Raw genomic sequence first — 16,060 nt, 5'->3', positions numbered from 1 at the left:
AAAAAATCTATGTCCTTACCCTTAAAAAAAAACACGCACGCAGCATGCACGACGAATCTATCGTTCGCGTCCCAAAGAGGGCGCTCTTTAACTTTGTGTCCGCTTACTCTTGGTCGTGTACCCGCTACCCTCTATAGACAGAAACTAACTATCGGGAAGCAAATTATGGGGAACCCGACGATGTCTCGTTAGTTGGTTTACTCCATGTGGTTAAAAATCCACGAACCCTTGATTCCATGTGTTTAAAACGGGTCCTCCCGAGTTTGTCGGTGCCGTGCTAAATTATGGCGAAGGTAAGTAAATCACTTTTGAAGTTAAAATGATATAGATGACATGCTCTTGAGTGTTAGGTAGTCAGGTTGGCTCAGTGGTTTATGTCCCTGCCACTGTCTACCCGGGAGCCTGGTTCGGTTCCCGGACCGATATTATCATAATTTTTAGCAAAGCCTTTTTGTAATTTTAGTTTTAACATTTAACTTTAATAACAATGTTTAACTTCATGAATTGAACGTGGCCTAATTTTTCACAGTTTAATCATGGTTTAATAGTACTACGAACTACTACACAGTAGTCTATTTCAGTATTTGTAGTCCATACTGCGTGAGTTTTCTGAAAAATGTCCATATCCTGCCACAATCCTACGAGTCGTAGAAATTTTATTTTTATTTATTTTATTTTAATTCTTCGGACAAAAAAAAAAAAAAAAAGCAAAACAATAAAACAAGCACAGGCCGTCCAGGGAAGGGCAAAAGTCCAAAAACTGTCATCAAAAAAGATGTGCCCTTCCAGACCTAGGTCATAAAAAATACACATTATATACTATACATTAAACATTCTAAAATTGCAGTAAAAGTTTAAACAAAAGATGGCAAGTAAAAAGCAATAACACAAACGATAAACACAAGGTACTTTTTCAAAATGCCTAATTTTTCACAGTTTAATCATGGTTTAATAGTACTACGAACTACTACACAGTAGTCTATTTCAGTATTTGTAGTCCATACTGCGTGAGTTTTCTGAAAAATGTCCATATCCTGCCACAATTTTTTCATAAGGTTTGCAAAATATCAAGAGAGGGCACTGTTGAACCCACACAAATGTATAGGCGTTGCAGGGGCGAGTCGTAGAAATTTTATTTTTATTTATTTTATTTTAATTCTTCGGACAAAAAAAAAAAAAAAGCAAAACAATAAAACAAGCACAGGCCGTCCAGGGAAGGGCAAAAGTCCAAAAACTGTCATCAAAAAAGATGTGCCCTTCCAGACCTAGGTCATAAAAAATACACATTATATACTATACATTAAACATTCTAAAATTGCAGTAAAAGTTTAAACAAAAGATGGCAAGTAAAAAGCAATAACACAAACGATAAACACAAGGTACTTTTTCAAAATGCCACAGATTCACAACAAACCTACAGGGCCCGAAGACAATGACAGTAGAAAGCCTCCCCGAAATACCACACACCGAGGAACTGCAGCCCCCGAGAAATGAGCAAAACAAGCCACAAATTGCATAGAAACTGCCTCATACTCCTTCCCACAATGCATTTCATTTCTGAATCTCGATAAACCTTATTCATCAAGAAATAAATTAGTTAGGATCTGGTTTAAAATTAAACATCCATCTCTACTTCTAGAAACTAGTCATCTGCCCATCCATATGTCCATACTGTACATAGTCAGACCATAGTGCTTTTTAAATAGTTTGAAAAACTAACTAACCTAAAGTGGTGGGGGGACACACTCTTTTTTTTCTTTTTTCTCCCATGTCTAAATTAAAACTGAAATCTCTTCATTGTCTTTATAAAACGTTTGGTAATTAATGAAAACAAGTATTAACTTAATAAGTTAAAATCTGACTTGGTAACGAGCATTGGAGAGCTGTTGATAGTATAAAACATTGTGAGAAACGGCTCCCTCTGAAGAAGCATAGATTTTGAGAAAGGTAATTTCTCACTAAAATAATAAAAGACTTCTAGCCAGAAGTCTTTTATTCCTGTCTAAAAGCACACAGTTAATATCTACCAGTAGTCAAGTTACAAGCTTATTCCATGATGTTTTTCATTGATTGTTGTTTTGTGGTCTTGTTATGAAGAAAAATGCTATACCAATGTAATGCTGTTTATGACATAATTTTCTTGATCTTAGACACGTGGAAAAGCTGTGAAAAAGGCAAAGGTGAGCAGCAGCAAAAAGTCCAATATCCGTTCCAGTAAGTCACTAACACCACGTCGTGCTCGCGCACTGGGAAAGAGTTCTAAGAGTACTTCAGGTAGCAGCAAACCCCCAAAAGGCTTCTGGAATAGAGCCAGTTATGCTGCTGGTGTTAAAGCTGGAGTTATCAAAGATAAGAGAGTCGCTAATGATGCAAGGAAACAACAAGAGCAGGGAGATGAGAAAGGAAAGGAAAGAAAACTTGACAATGTAGAACATGAAGGAGAGGAAGAGGTAGAAGAAGATGTTACAGAAGATTTTGCTGGAGAGGATTTGGAATATATCCAATCCATGGGTTTTGGAGAATCGTTTCTTTGCAGTGTTGATGACAGGTGAGCAACAACATGTACATGTACATACTTCTGTACGAAGTCTAAATGTAACCGTGGGAGTTTATTTTGGAGAGAGCAAAGTCATTTTCATTTTTGCAAAGGGCACTTCCATTACAAAACCATTTAGTCTATGTATGGTTGTGAAATTTAGAAGGGGTATCAAGGCCAAGACCAGGGCAACAGATGCCACGCCCTCCGTGACCTCCATGAAATTCAAGGTTTGGTACATGTACGATCATTTATATCAGATATTTTTAACATTGGAATGAATTCTTAATTTTGTTTGTTAGCAATTTCTAAAAGCACCAACAATTAAAGAAACAAACATTTAAATAAGAAGTTGAGTAAGCATTCTTTAGCGATTGTTTTGAGGTTTGTATTTGGTTTTTTAATTGAAGGTGTTTCACAGTGACAAATGCATGTACATGTAGTCTTCAGGTTAATTGATATTTCTTGTTTTTACATGTTCATGTATAGTCATTGTAAATTTCTTTGTGTTAAAGGATACATTTTTTCCCTTTGCAACTACCTGTAGCGAACTTCCAACACAACCCAAAAGCAGCAAGAGAAAGAGGGGTGACCATGATAATAAATTGGCTCCCTATGAAATGGAGCCAAGATCAGTTCCTAAAGCAACAACCGATGCCCAGAAAAAGATGAAGCAGCTTCTTCCAATTAAGCATGCTAAGGGTTTTGAGTTCAGATGGGAGGAGGCTCGTGAAGAAAAGAAAGAAGATCAAAGTGTGGAGAATGAGGTGGATCAGGAAGAAGCTAAGAAAGGTAACATTGGTGTATTCACCATTGCTTCTGTATTCAACTTGTTCTGTCATTATTTGCTTCTTGTTGCTCTATACTTGGTTATTTGTAGCATGGCGATTGATGGTATACTGTAGTTTAATCACTTAGCTTCTGGGAATTTTTACTGGGAAATTTATGGAATTGGCAGAATTGTTTGTTTTTTGAGAATACCGTTGTCATAATGAAACTCGAAGGTTCTCATAAAATGCAGCGGGATTTGGTCTCTATGGACATGATGTAGAGCATATGAAAAGCTTTCACTGTGAATAATCCCAAAACTTTGGTGGTAATTTGACCATGGTGACCAGGTGTGCTTGAAATTGGGAACACTCAGGTTTGCCTCCCTCCCATTGAGTGTAATTCAAGGCCGCCTATCAATTTCTCAAAAACTTTTTTCTACAGATATTTCTAATGTGATTTTGATTTTAGAAGAAAAAAAAAATCAGATTAAAACCTAAACTCCTTGATTTGCATCCAATAGAGGTCGAAGATGAGAAGGTCCCTCTTCCAGCTCTTAGCACTGTGGAGTTATTTGCCCTAAGACAGAGGAAACTAACACTAAGAAAACAGAGGATAGCTGGTTTATCACATGCAGTACTAACTGATCCAGAAAGACACGTGAGTATCAGTGTTTAATTAGTAATGAATTTAAGTTGGGTTACTGATCCAGAAAGACATGCGAGTATCAGTGTTTAATTAGTAATGAATTTAAGTTGGGTTACTGATCCAGAAAGACATGTGAGTATCAGTGTTTAATTAAGAATGAATTTAAGTTGGGTTACTGATCCAGAAAGACATGTGAGTATCAGTGTTTAATGAGTAATGAAATGTATTTACTGATCTAGAAAGACATGTGAGTATGAGTAATGACTGGTCTAGAAAGACATGTGAGTATCAGTGTTTAAGTAATGAATTTTATGTTGGGTTACTGATCCAGAAAGACATGTGAGTATCAGTGTTTAATGATTAATGAATTATATGTTGGGTTACTGATCCAGAAAGACATGTGAGTATCAGTGTTTAAGTAATGAATTATATGTTGGGTTACTGATCCAGAAAGACATGTGAGTATCAGTGTTTAAGTAATGAATTATATGTTGGGTTACTGATCCAGAAAGACATGTGAGTATCAGTGTTTAAGTAATGAATTATATGTTGGGTTACTGATCCAGAAAGACATGTGAGTATCAGTGTTTAAGTAATGAATTATATGTTGGGTTACTGATCCAGAAAGACATGTGAGTATCAGTGTATAAGTAATGAATTATATGTTGGGTTACTGATCCAGAAAGACATGTGAGTATCAGTGTTTAAGTAATGAATTTTATGTTGGGTTACTGATCTAGAAAGACATGTGAGTATCAGTGTTTAAGTAATGAATTATATGTTGGGTTACTGATCCAGAAAGACATGTGAGTATCAGTGTTTAAGTAATGAATTATATGTTGGGTTACTGATCCAGAAAGACATGTGAGTATCAGTTTTTAAGTAATGAATTATATGTTGGGTTACTGATCTAGAAAGACATGTGAGTATCAGTGTTTAATGAGTAATGAATTATATGTTGGGTTACTGATCCAGAAAGACATGTGAGTATCAGTGTTTAAGTAATGAATTTTATGTTGGGTTACTGATCTAGAAAGACATGTGAGTATCAGTGTTTAATAAGTAATGAATTTTATGCTGGGACGTGGGAAACTTTACCTGAATAAGAAGTTTTTTTGACAGTAAACACTTTCCTTACAGATTGGTAAATTAAGGGACCTTCGTATGATGCTGTTTGAGAAAGAAAGAGATGTTGCTGTAACAGTTCAGAAACTAACTATGGTGTCACTGGTTGAGGTCTTTAAAGACATTGCTCCTGGATACCGTATACGAGAATGGGGAGACAAAGCCAAATCAGTTGAGGTAGGTATCATAGGCAGAGAGCAATCGGTGTTGCAAGCCAAGTTGGCAATTTACATGTTCTTCTTTAAGGGTTTGTGGAATTAAGGTCTTTAAAGACATTGCTCCTGGATACTGTATACAAGAATGGGGAGATAAAGCCAAATCAGTGGAGGTAGGTATCATAGGCTGAGAGCAAAGGGTGTTGCAAGCCAAGTTGGCAATCTACAATGTACATGTTCTTTAAGAGTTTGTGAAAATCTGTTCTATGTGTTCATGGAAAGATCAGCATTTACACATGTACATGTATAGCACACGACCTTGTGGTTTAGAACGCCAAACCTACCAACATTTTGGCACAAATACTCCAACTTATCTGTCTGCAAGTCTGGTTGATTTACTCCAATAATTCCACTGATAATATATTGTTTTAAATTTTGCTACCTCAGCTGAGCAAGGATGTGAAGAAGAAAAGAGATTTTGAAGAAGGATTACTGAAGCAGTATAAGGAATACTTAACATTCTTGGAAAAAGCTTGTAGAGGTAAGTAAACATGAAGTACTGGAAAGTGCAGTTTAAGAATAAGACATATTGGTTACAGTGATGTGATTACCTGATTAATAAACAAAACTCTTGTATCAAATGCAGGACGCAAAAAGAGTAAAAAACAATTGCGTCGAGAACAGGAGGCAGGTAAAACGATCTTTGAACTCCCAGACAATGCGAAAAAGAGTATCGCTGAGGTAGCTGCAAGATGTCTGTGCTCACTGATGACAAGCTTGCATCATTTCAACTATCGTACCAACATCATTAATGTTGTTGTTTCACTCATGGTGGATGAAAATGAAGAAGTGAGTTTGTGGAATTACCTTTTCAAAACTACATGCTTAGAATATAAGTAAATCATCATATTATCATCATGCTCTGTAAAGTTTGTAGAGTTAGCCTTTACCAAGTGCTCTAATCTTATGATAGGGCTTTGACCTTTAAATAACTCGTCTATGAAGACCTAACTAATCTATTGATTTTGGGTACAATTTCATATGGCTTCTTGGACAGAAGAATTGGCTTGTTGTAAAATATTCTTTGCTTGCCAGAAAAAGATAACTGGCAAAAATACCACATGATCATATTGACTGTTTGTGATATGCTTTGCATAATACTCTATTGACCCCTTGGCCTGACATCTGACGCTGCTGATACTGTCTGTTTATGGTCTGTCATTTTAGGAATTGGTTATCAAGTAACCATGCACTAAAATGCGCATTACACAGTGATAAACAATTTGGGTTATTTTTGGCATTATACATGTATAAACGTTTCTGATTGATTGATTGATCGATTGACACATTGATAGACTAACTCTCACAGTGGCGCAACCAACATTTAATGTGATGATGACTAATGATTACATCAGGTGTTTTGGGGCAAGAGCAAAACATTTGTTGAGAAATGTTCTGTTATTAATTCTATGAAATTGAACCCTGATTGTTTTTCTTCAATATTTCTACTTTAATGTAACTATAATTGTATTAAAAACTGTACAGGTCTCCAACACATGCTGTCTGAACATCAGACAACTCTTCAAGATTGATTTCTTTGGTGAGGCAGTTATAGACGCTGTTCGCTTTATTAGTAAACTTGTTCGCAGTCATAGCTACAATGTCCAGCCTAAGGTATGCCTTTATAACCCATATCAGCCTAACTACAGATTTTACATAGAGCACACAGTGACACAAATACTATATAAATGCTTACATTGTACCTACCATGCACAGGCTGTAGATGAAGATAAAGTGAGTTTTTTTTTTTGCCCATCACAAGTATCAGCTGGAAAAACATGGTCAAATATAAATCACCTTTAAACGGAACTATGTGGTCTTTCCAAACATACACAGTTTGTTTAGGCATGTTTATTTTAGGAGGCAGTAAATAATTCTGTTACAAGCTTGTGTGTGAGACTGATCAGGCAAATTTCAGGGTAAATGAATGCATTTGACAAAATCTTTCTTCATCTTAAAGATGTAAATCGAACATATTTTCTAAAAACAAACCCCAATTTCATGAGAAATTTTCCAAGTCTGTATTATAACTGATAATAAGAACGGCAACTTCAAGTTTATTTGTATTTCTTTTATTTTTATTTCAGGTTCTGAATGTATTCCTCTCCTTGAAGATAAAAGATGTTGCTCTACCTGAGGAAGGAGACAGAAAGAAGAAACTTATTGAGAAGAAAGAGAAACTAAAGAAGATGTCAAGATCTCAGAAGAGAGTGAGTGTAGTAAATGTTTTCAATCTAATTGTTGTTTTCATCTGTCTTTGGATTAAATATCTCTTTCTTCACATCATATTCATTCAAACAAAGGGAAAAAACTGTAGTTGTGAGCATCATTAACCTAGACAAGCTTTAACTAGAAAACATGCAACTTTTTCCTTTCAGCACCAAAAACGTCTAGCAGAGGTAGAGAAAGAACTACAAGCTACAGAAGCCACTGAGAATAAAAACAAACGGAGGAAGCTGGTAAGATATAAAAGATTAGAGATTCAGAAAGACATGGAGGATTTTGGCAAAATAGATCATTGTGTTAAGTATTAATAATTAGTAAAAGTATATCTTGAATTGAGTGTTGAATGAAGGGGTGTAAATGCACTGGTCTGTGGCTTATATCCTATTTGAATGATATGAGTGACATACAGTAGTTCTATTTGAAGCCTACCCAGTTGATATTGCCAGGGGTTATCTATCTATCTTCCAATGAGTACATCCCTCAAGAGGAGTATAGTCGGTTTAACTAAGTATTAGTCCTAGAAGTTATCACAAACTTAAGGCTAGTCTTAACATCCTAACTCAAGATAATACTAGTCTTAACTCTTTGTGACAAAGCAATAAAATGCATTGTAAGACAAATTGTCAGTATTACCATAGAGATTAGCATTGTGACATCACACTGTACTAAGCAACTATGATTGTTATGCATTTAAGATCAATCTTGGCTCCCCATGAAATCGACCCCTGCCCTATTGGCAATGTGAAAGTGATACACTAGTTTTTTATGTGTGAAGTCTGTGACTTTCCTCAATGTTATTGGCAGGAACTCCATGTCTCATGTACAGTATGAACTGATGGCATAAGAATCACTTATTAACAACAGGGGAACACAGAATTTTATTTGAATTTTATGAAATTTAAGTTGTGTGTGGACTGTATGTGACACTGACATTATATCCAAACAAATTATCAAGGTTAAAATGATGTTTACCGTGACTCTTTAAACAGGAGAATGAACTTAATGTTGTTATCATTATCTTTTTTTATTGTCATTCTCAGCATACAGAAATCATCCAATCTGTGTTTGCTACATATTTTCGTATTCTGAAGAAGGCCAGTAATTCTGTTCTGTTGTCATCGGTCCTGGAAGGCTTAGCCAAGTTTGCTCATCTCATCAACATTGACTTCTTCGATGATTTAGTAAAGGTTCTGTACACGTTGATCGATACTGGGGTAAGTGCAATCATAGAGCTATCAAGTTGCATTTGTTCGATTATACAAACAAGTTTTTCTTAAAAGCATTTCAAGGAATTGTCCGGATAACAATTTCTTTGTTTGTTCTTTGTTTGAATGTAAAGGATCTAAAGTATAGAGAGAGTCTTCACTGCGTCTTGACTGCATTTCAGATTCTATCTGGTCAAGGAGATGTTCTGAATATTGATCCAACTAAATTCTACTCACTACTCTACGTAACCATGACTCAAGTACATGCAGGTAAACAAACCTACTTTTAAATTGAACTCCCTTTCATTTGACCATTTTAAATCCAGTGGTACTAGCTTCTAAACTATAACATTAAACCTCTACTCTTTCAAGATGTGTTCTTTAACATGAGAGTTTACTGGTTTTCTGACTTGGTTGAATTAAAGGTGAAAGCTGTGGTGATGCTTAGCTGATTCTTGACTGTCTAGAAGCTATGATTACTAAGCGACATAAGCAAGTGACATTCCATCGTAACATTAAACCCTCTACTCTTCCAATATGTGTTCTTTAACATGAGAGTTTACTGGTTTTCTGACTTGGTTGAATTAAAAGGTGAAAGCTGTGGTGATGCTAATCTGATTCTTGACTGTCTAGAAGCAACGATCACAAAACGACATAAGCATGTGACATTCCATCGTAATATTAAACCCTCTACATTTCCAACATGTGTTCTTTAACATGAAAGACTACTGGTTTTCTGACTTGGTTGAATTATAGGTGAAAGCTGTGGTGATGCTAAGCTGATTCTTGACTGTCTAGAAGCGATGATTACTAAACGACATAAGCAAGTGACATTCCATCGTGTTTTAGCTTTCCTAAAGCGTGTTACTACACTATCACTACAGATGCTGCCTAATGGTACATTGGGATATTGTTGTGCCATAAGGAATATCATGAAGGTAGGAGTAACTTGTACATCAGACACTGGGCTTTTACATTGCATTTAGACCACATCTCTTTTTAGTATTTTTCCTGCAAGGTATGCAGAGCAACACTTTTGATGTATGAGACCTTTTCCCTTTACATAAGCACCATGTAATGGGTTACAATGTGCTGCAATGCAATATGCAGCCAATCAAACCAGGAACACCAGGACGGACCCCTTCTCATTTCATTATTCGTTAAATGCACTGGGTTCTGTTATGTGCATTACGAAACACACGGGACCAACAGCTTTATGTCCCATCTGAAGGATGCAGCCATAAATGTCTTGCTTAAGGACACAATCATGACTGTGACTTGAACCCACACTCGGCTTGACGCGCATTCTTATACTTAAAGTTATATAATGTGTGTATTTTCTATAAAACACACTTGCTTCAAGCTGATAATTAATTACGCTACACTGTCTCATAGCTGCAATTATACAGAGCATTACAATTAGGTGATTTGAATTTAAATAAATATTTACAGTTTAAAATAGTTCCTTATTTTCTTTGTCTATTTGATTGAAATTCTTGTTCTTTGATTGTGATTTACTTAGTGGTACCCCAAAAGTGACCAACTGCTTGACAATGAAAGTTTAGGAAGTGGAGTTTATCTTACTGAGTTACCTGAACCAGAGCACTGTAATGCACAGAACACAGCACTATGGGAACTTCATCTTCTCAAGGTATTTCATTCATGTGATGTTTTGGGTGAAATGTAATAATGTTACTAAGGTTTATTTGTTTTGAGTTTCCTGTGAGGTTCTTGTGTTTTGAATTACCTGTGAGGTTCTTGTGTTTTGAGTTACCTGTGAGGTTCTTGTGTTTTGAGTTACCTGTGAGGTTCTTGTGTTTTGAGTTACCTGTGAGGTTCTTGTGTTTTGAATTGCCTGTGAGGTTCTTGTGTTTTGAATTACTTGTGAGGTTCTTGTGTTTTGTGTTACCTGTGAGGTTCTTGTGTTTTGAGTTACCTGTGAGGTTCTTGTGTTTTGAGTTACCTGTGAGGTTCTTGTGTTTTGAATTGCCTGTGAGGTTCTTGTGTTTAGTTTTAACAGCAAGGTTGTTGTGTTTGTGTTTACTTGCAAGGTTCTAGTGCTGGATTTACCTGCAAGTTCATTTGTATTGATGTTGGTTCACATTTTTATCTTCATAAACTTGTTGTATGTTTCTAGAGCCATTACTGCAAGGTTCTTATATTGGGTTATCCTGTACATGTGTGTATAGTTCTTGTGTTTGTGTTTACCTGCAAGGTTCTAGTGCTGGATTTAACTGCAAGTTCATTTGTATTGATATTGGTTCACATTGTTATCTTCATAAACTTTTTGTTGTGTGTTTCTAGAGCCATTACCATCCAACGGTTAAAAAGTATGCTGATCACATAGCACGAGGGAATCCTTTGACTGGGGTAGGATCACTACCACTAGACCTTTCAAGAATGTAAGTTATTTTTGATTCTCTTAAAAACAGTGGACACTATTGGTAATTGTCAAAGACTAGCCTTCACAGTTGGTGTATCTCAACATATGCATAAAATAACAAACCTGTGAAAATTTGAGCCCAATCGGTCATCGAAGTTGCGAGATAATAATGAAAGAAAAATAACCCTTGTCACACGAAGTTGTGTGCGTTTAGATGGTTGATTTCGAGACCTCAAGTTCTAAACTTGAGGTCTCGAAATCAAATTCTTTCTTGAAAACTATGCCACTTCAGAGCGAGCCGTTTCTCACAATGTTTTATTCCATCAAACTCTCCCCATTACTCGTCACCAAGAAAGGTTTTATGGCAATAAATATTTAGAGTAACTACCAAGACTGTCCACTGCCTTTAAGCCACAGATTTGTAGATCTTCCACAAAAAGAAACCACAGGATATTCTGATTGCAAAACCATAACTTGTAGGTTCACTGTGAAACTATATTTTTATCTAAATTTCAGAAAAAAAGTCAAAAATATGTAGGTGGAATATGCAAACAAGATACATAATGTACATTCACCACTTAAAGTCACCTGGAAATAGATTTGTTTTTCTTCAAACATTAGAGTATATGTTTCTGAACAATAAAATATTTTTTTTAGTAATATTTTTAACGATTTATATGTTCAAAACAATAAATAAAGTTGTGGGGAGTGACTCTGCCTACCCCTTTTAGTGAAGTCAATCGAGGCAGACTTTGCCTCGATCAAACATCGAACACACGTACGTGCAAGTACATTCAAGTCCTGCATTTTTCCGGCAACGTCGACCAGGTGTATTGCTGCTGGATGCAGCAAAACAACTAAAGATGGGGTCAGTTTGCAAATCTTTTCCAGCGCTGTGCAGCAAACACTTTGAGCCGTCGTGCTTCAAGGATCCGGAATACACTACACATTTTGACATTCAGAGAAAAGTTCTTTTCAAAAACATGACGCCATCCCAACAATTTTTCCAGCTAGTGGGGGAAGTCGAAGAAGGTACCTGAAAGACGTAACGAACCTTAAGGAGCATTTGCCTAGCGTGAAAAAAATCAGGTAGTGTTTCAACTTTGAGGGCATGTTTTAGCTTGCGCCAAGCCTCACTATCTTGTGTTGGCACTGCATGCGGTTCATCGCGCCTCGATTGGCGTCACGAACAGCGCCCTCTCGGGTCGGGTTATTTTCAAATTTGTAAATAACTTGGAAACTAATTTTTTTAAACCCTAGTTTATTGTTTAGTCATATTCCACTTATCAAAACACATATTTTAGTGACAAAAGCTTTATTTTGACTAAATACCACTTCCAGGTGACTTTAAAATGTAAGTCATTTTTCTTTTAAAATATCCTTGGAAAATTTTCAAAAAAACGCTACCACGATTTGAAATTTAATATTTGTACAGGTTAGTTTGATTGTATAAATCTACAATCATAAAGGATAAAAACAATCCGACTGTTCCAAGAACCAAGGGTATACTTTGCCTTTTTAGCAATTTAGTAAAAGAAAACATTTACTCATGTGATCATTATAGGGTTCTTTTGGCGAGGCTTTCATACATAGTATGTAGTACTAAATGTAATTGTTTGAATTCATTTTAGGTCAGCACAGAAGACATGTAAGCAGTTTAACCCCGCTTCTATGACCTTTAACCCCCCGATCGATACTAAGAGAGTAAAACGGAAGACAGTGGTAAGTTGACTTGACTCATAATATTTTATTGACTAATATGGACAAGTTTTCAACTTCAATCAGGTCTTCCAGAGAGCACTGTTTCTGAAGACCTCCCTCCCACATGGACACTATTGGTAATTGTCAAAGACCAGTATTCTCACTTGGTGTATCTCAACATGCATAAAATAACAAACCTGTGAAAATTTGAGCTCAATTGGTTGTCGAAGTTGCGAGAGAATGATGGAAGATAAATGCCCTTGTTGCACAAGTTGTGTGTTTTCAGATGCTTGATTTCGAGACCTCAAAATAAAATTCTGAGGTATCAAAATCAAATTGGAATATATTAGTGAGAAATTACTTCCTTCTCAAAAACTATGTTACTTCATAGGGAGCTGTTTCCCACAATGTTTTATACTATCTGAATCAACAGCTCTCCATTACTTGTTACCAAGTAAGGTTTTATGTTAATAATTATTTTAAGTAATTACCAATAGTGTACAGTGCCTTTAACATTTTACTTCTGTTGCAACTTTGTACACTGTATGACCATAGTGCAGTGATACAAAGGACTTGACCTTAACACTACGCAGTGTATAATGTCCAGTGAAAACTGCTGTGGGCTTGTAAGCACCCCTGTCAATTAAACACTATCCAAACTACTTGTTTATAATTGTAATTTATCTTCCTTTCCAAATGTTAATGATACGTTTTAACAATTTTATTTTACTAAAGAGTGAGTGCATGTAATTTCATTTCAACAATAACTTGGTTATGATCGCAACTGCTAGAAAGATAAACTTTTATCAATATTGAAATTTGGGATAATAAAACTTCACGGGGGCAAGTAAAATGCACAGTTCACTGTCCTGGTTGGTTACTGTGCAAGGCCTAACTCAACAGTATAACTATTGCAATATATCACAATACTAGGCGATATATCGCTTGCCATAAAAATATACAAGTTCTCTAGGTTAATTGGCTAGTAATTTGCATCGATCAGACAAGTATTAAATGTATCATGTACATTCATCATGCATTCTTATGCACTGTACATCCTTATGTTTTTTTTTGTAGCTTTCATAAATTGTGTTAACTTGTTTAATTTATTTCTGTATTTTTATCTTCAACATTAGAACTTGTTGTCAGGACCAGATTCAGAATACGTCCAAAAGCAGTTAGAGGACCTTGTGAGTAAAACGTTATCATCAACAACAGATTGCAAAGACATCGAGGAAGATCTCCCCTTTTCTCATTATCGGAACCACAAACTGATTGTTGGAAACCAGTTGAAAAGGAAAGACATGACAGATGATGAGGTGAACCCAAGAAAGAAACTTAAAGTTCCAAGTAATGAGAGTACAGAGACAATAAGGAATGGTCAGACAAAAATAGAAAAGCCCAGACACAAGCGAAAAAGTGGACAGGTTGTTAAGTGATGGTAACTAGGAAGTAATATGTATGCTTCAATATCCAACTGTAGGAAAAAGTGGACAGGTTGTTAAGTGATGGTAACTAGGAAGTTATATGTATGCTTCAATATCCAACTGTAGGAAAAAGTGGACAGGTTGTTAAGTGATGGTAACTAGGAAGTTATATGTATGCTTCAATATCCAACTGTAGGAAAAAGTGGACAGGTTGTTAAGTGATGGTAACTAGGAAGTTATATGTATGCTTCAATATCCAACTGTAGGAAAAAGTGGACAGGTTGTTAAGTGATGGTAACTAGGAAGTTATATCTATGCTTCCATATCCAACTGTAGGAAATAGTTCTGGAAAGACATTCACTATCAAAGTTTGGGTATTTTAAGTTCTTAATTTGCGATTTGAAAGTCTATGCTATTACAAAACTGGAATCAAACCTGATTTAATTTATCCGTTTTTATGTAATAATCATTATTAACCTTAAAGGCAGTGGACACTATTGGTAATTACTCAAAATAATTATCAGCTTAAAACCTTACCTGGTAATGAGTAATGGGGAGAGGTTGATAACACAAAACATTGTGAGAAACGTCTCCCTCTTAAGTGACGTAGTTTTTGAGAAAGAAGTAATTTTCCACGAATTTGATTTCGAGACCTCAAGTTTAGAATTTGAGGTCTCCAAATCAAGCATCTGAAAGCACACAACTTCGTGTGACAAGGGTGTTTTTTTCTTTCATAGTTATCTCGCAACTCGGACGACCAAATGAGCTCAAATTTTCACAGGTTTGTTATTTTATCCATATGTTGAGATACACCAAGTGAGAAGACTGGTCTTTGACAATTACCAATAGTGTCCACTGGCTTTAAACCCAAAGAGGAAAAAATTAGTAAAATAAAACCACAAGGAATGTTTAACACCAAATTTATCTCTTTAAATCTTAATTTGAATATGTACATGATTATTTGTTTGCAAAGACACAACTTTTTAAAACCTTGCCTTGCAAGGTTTTAAAAAGTGCAGACAATTCATTAAATTTAATAATATCCGTTAAATCATTGGTAATTGGTGTTTTTCAAGAAAATGTGGATGTGTGGTCTGATGGTGTAGGATTTAAAATGAAATATCACTCCCTTGACCGTTTTAATATGTACATTCATGACGAGAAAAAAAAATCAAATGGTAATGGTAAAACAGACCTTGTTATAAAACTTGCACATTCAAATGATGGTTGGATTGCTTCAAAAATTGCATTTAAAACAAATTTAAATAACACCTAGAAAAATGTTTTCACAGGGAATTATGTACTTTCAGTCAGGGTATTTTATAGACACGTGGAAGTACATTTTTCATGTCTGTCAGTAATATACATGTAATCTACCCCTGAAACATGTTCTCTCAGGGTGATTGTTTATGAATTATTCAGTCGTAAGTACATTGTAAATCAACTATTCCAAACAGCATGTCACATTGTTTGGAATAATGGATTTACTTATGACCGAATAATAACGGCAAAGTATCACATTGATGATGGTATAACGCACATAACAGTAACAGATATCTACTTCAAGGGTATGCAACACTCATTAGTCAATTTGATTGCATCTACATATATGACTGTCATGCTTGAAAACCCCCAGAAATAATTGTGCCTATAAAGGCTACATTTTTTGAGAAAATACACAAATAATTATTTCTTATCGCGCAAGTTAAAACCATATTATGTTTGAAAACAGGAAATATATTACGCCCCAATATTTTTTTGTGATTCTGATCACAAGTTTATTATTTCATGTTATTTTAATGTGTATGTTGGCTCACAGATCCTGA

At 35.5% G+C, this 16,060-nt stretch overlaps 1 protein-coding gene across 2 annotated transcripts; it reads left to right on the top strand.

Annotated features, from left to right (window-relative positions):
• Positions 1 to 201: 201 nt before the first annotated feature.
• On the top strand, positions 202 to 14,784 carry LOC117294367 (nucleolar complex protein 3 homolog). Of its 2 annotated transcripts, XM_033776744.1 has the most exons (18): positions 202 to 293; positions 2,151 to 2,548; positions 3,084 to 3,328; positions 3,828 to 3,964; positions 5,093 to 5,254; positions 5,680 to 5,773; positions 5,879 to 6,081; positions 6,778 to 6,906; positions 7,380 to 7,502; positions 7,671 to 7,751; positions 8,559 to 8,732; positions 8,858 to 8,993; positions 9,480 to 9,661; positions 10,246 to 10,374; positions 11,028 to 11,125; positions 12,738 to 12,828; positions 13,944 to 14,234; positions 14,305 to 14,784. In XM_033776744.1, the coding sequence occupies exons 1-18, from the start codon at positions 285 to 287 to the stop codon at positions 14,314 to 14,316; spliced, it is 2,694 nt and encodes an 897-aa protein (XP_033632635.1). In that variant the 5' UTR covers positions 202 to 284; the 3' UTR covers positions 14,317 to 14,784. The 2 variants fall into 2 exon arrangements, with proteins under 2 accessions (XP_033632635.1, XP_033632634.1); XM_033776743.1 differs by having other exon boundaries at positions 13,944 to 14,784.
• The last annotated feature ends 1,276 nt before the right edge of the window (positions 14,785 to 16,060 follow it).

This window comes from Asterias rubens, chromosome 9 (genome assembly GCF_902459465.1).
Source record: "Asterias rubens chromosome 9, eAstRub1.3, whole genome shotgun sequence".
Classification (NCBI taxonomy): Eukaryota; Metazoa; Echinodermata; class Asteroidea; order Forcipulatida; family Asteriidae; genus Asterias; species Asterias rubens.
The sequence above is the reverse complement of the archived record's forward strand: the minus strand, read 5'-3'. Positions and strand labels throughout refer to the sequence as shown.

Bases quoted from the DNA above. Each gene is read 5' to 3' on its own strand.
- LOC117294367 (XM_033776744.1), top strand. The intron at 3,329-3,827 runs GTAACATTGGTG...TGCATCCAATAG, and splicing joins TCAGGAAGAAGCTAAGAAAG to AGGTCGAAGATGAGAAGGTC. The intron at 6,082-6,777 runs GTGAGTTTGTGG...AAAACTGTACAG, and splicing joins TGGTGGATGAAAATGAAGAA to GTCTCCAACACATGCTGTCT.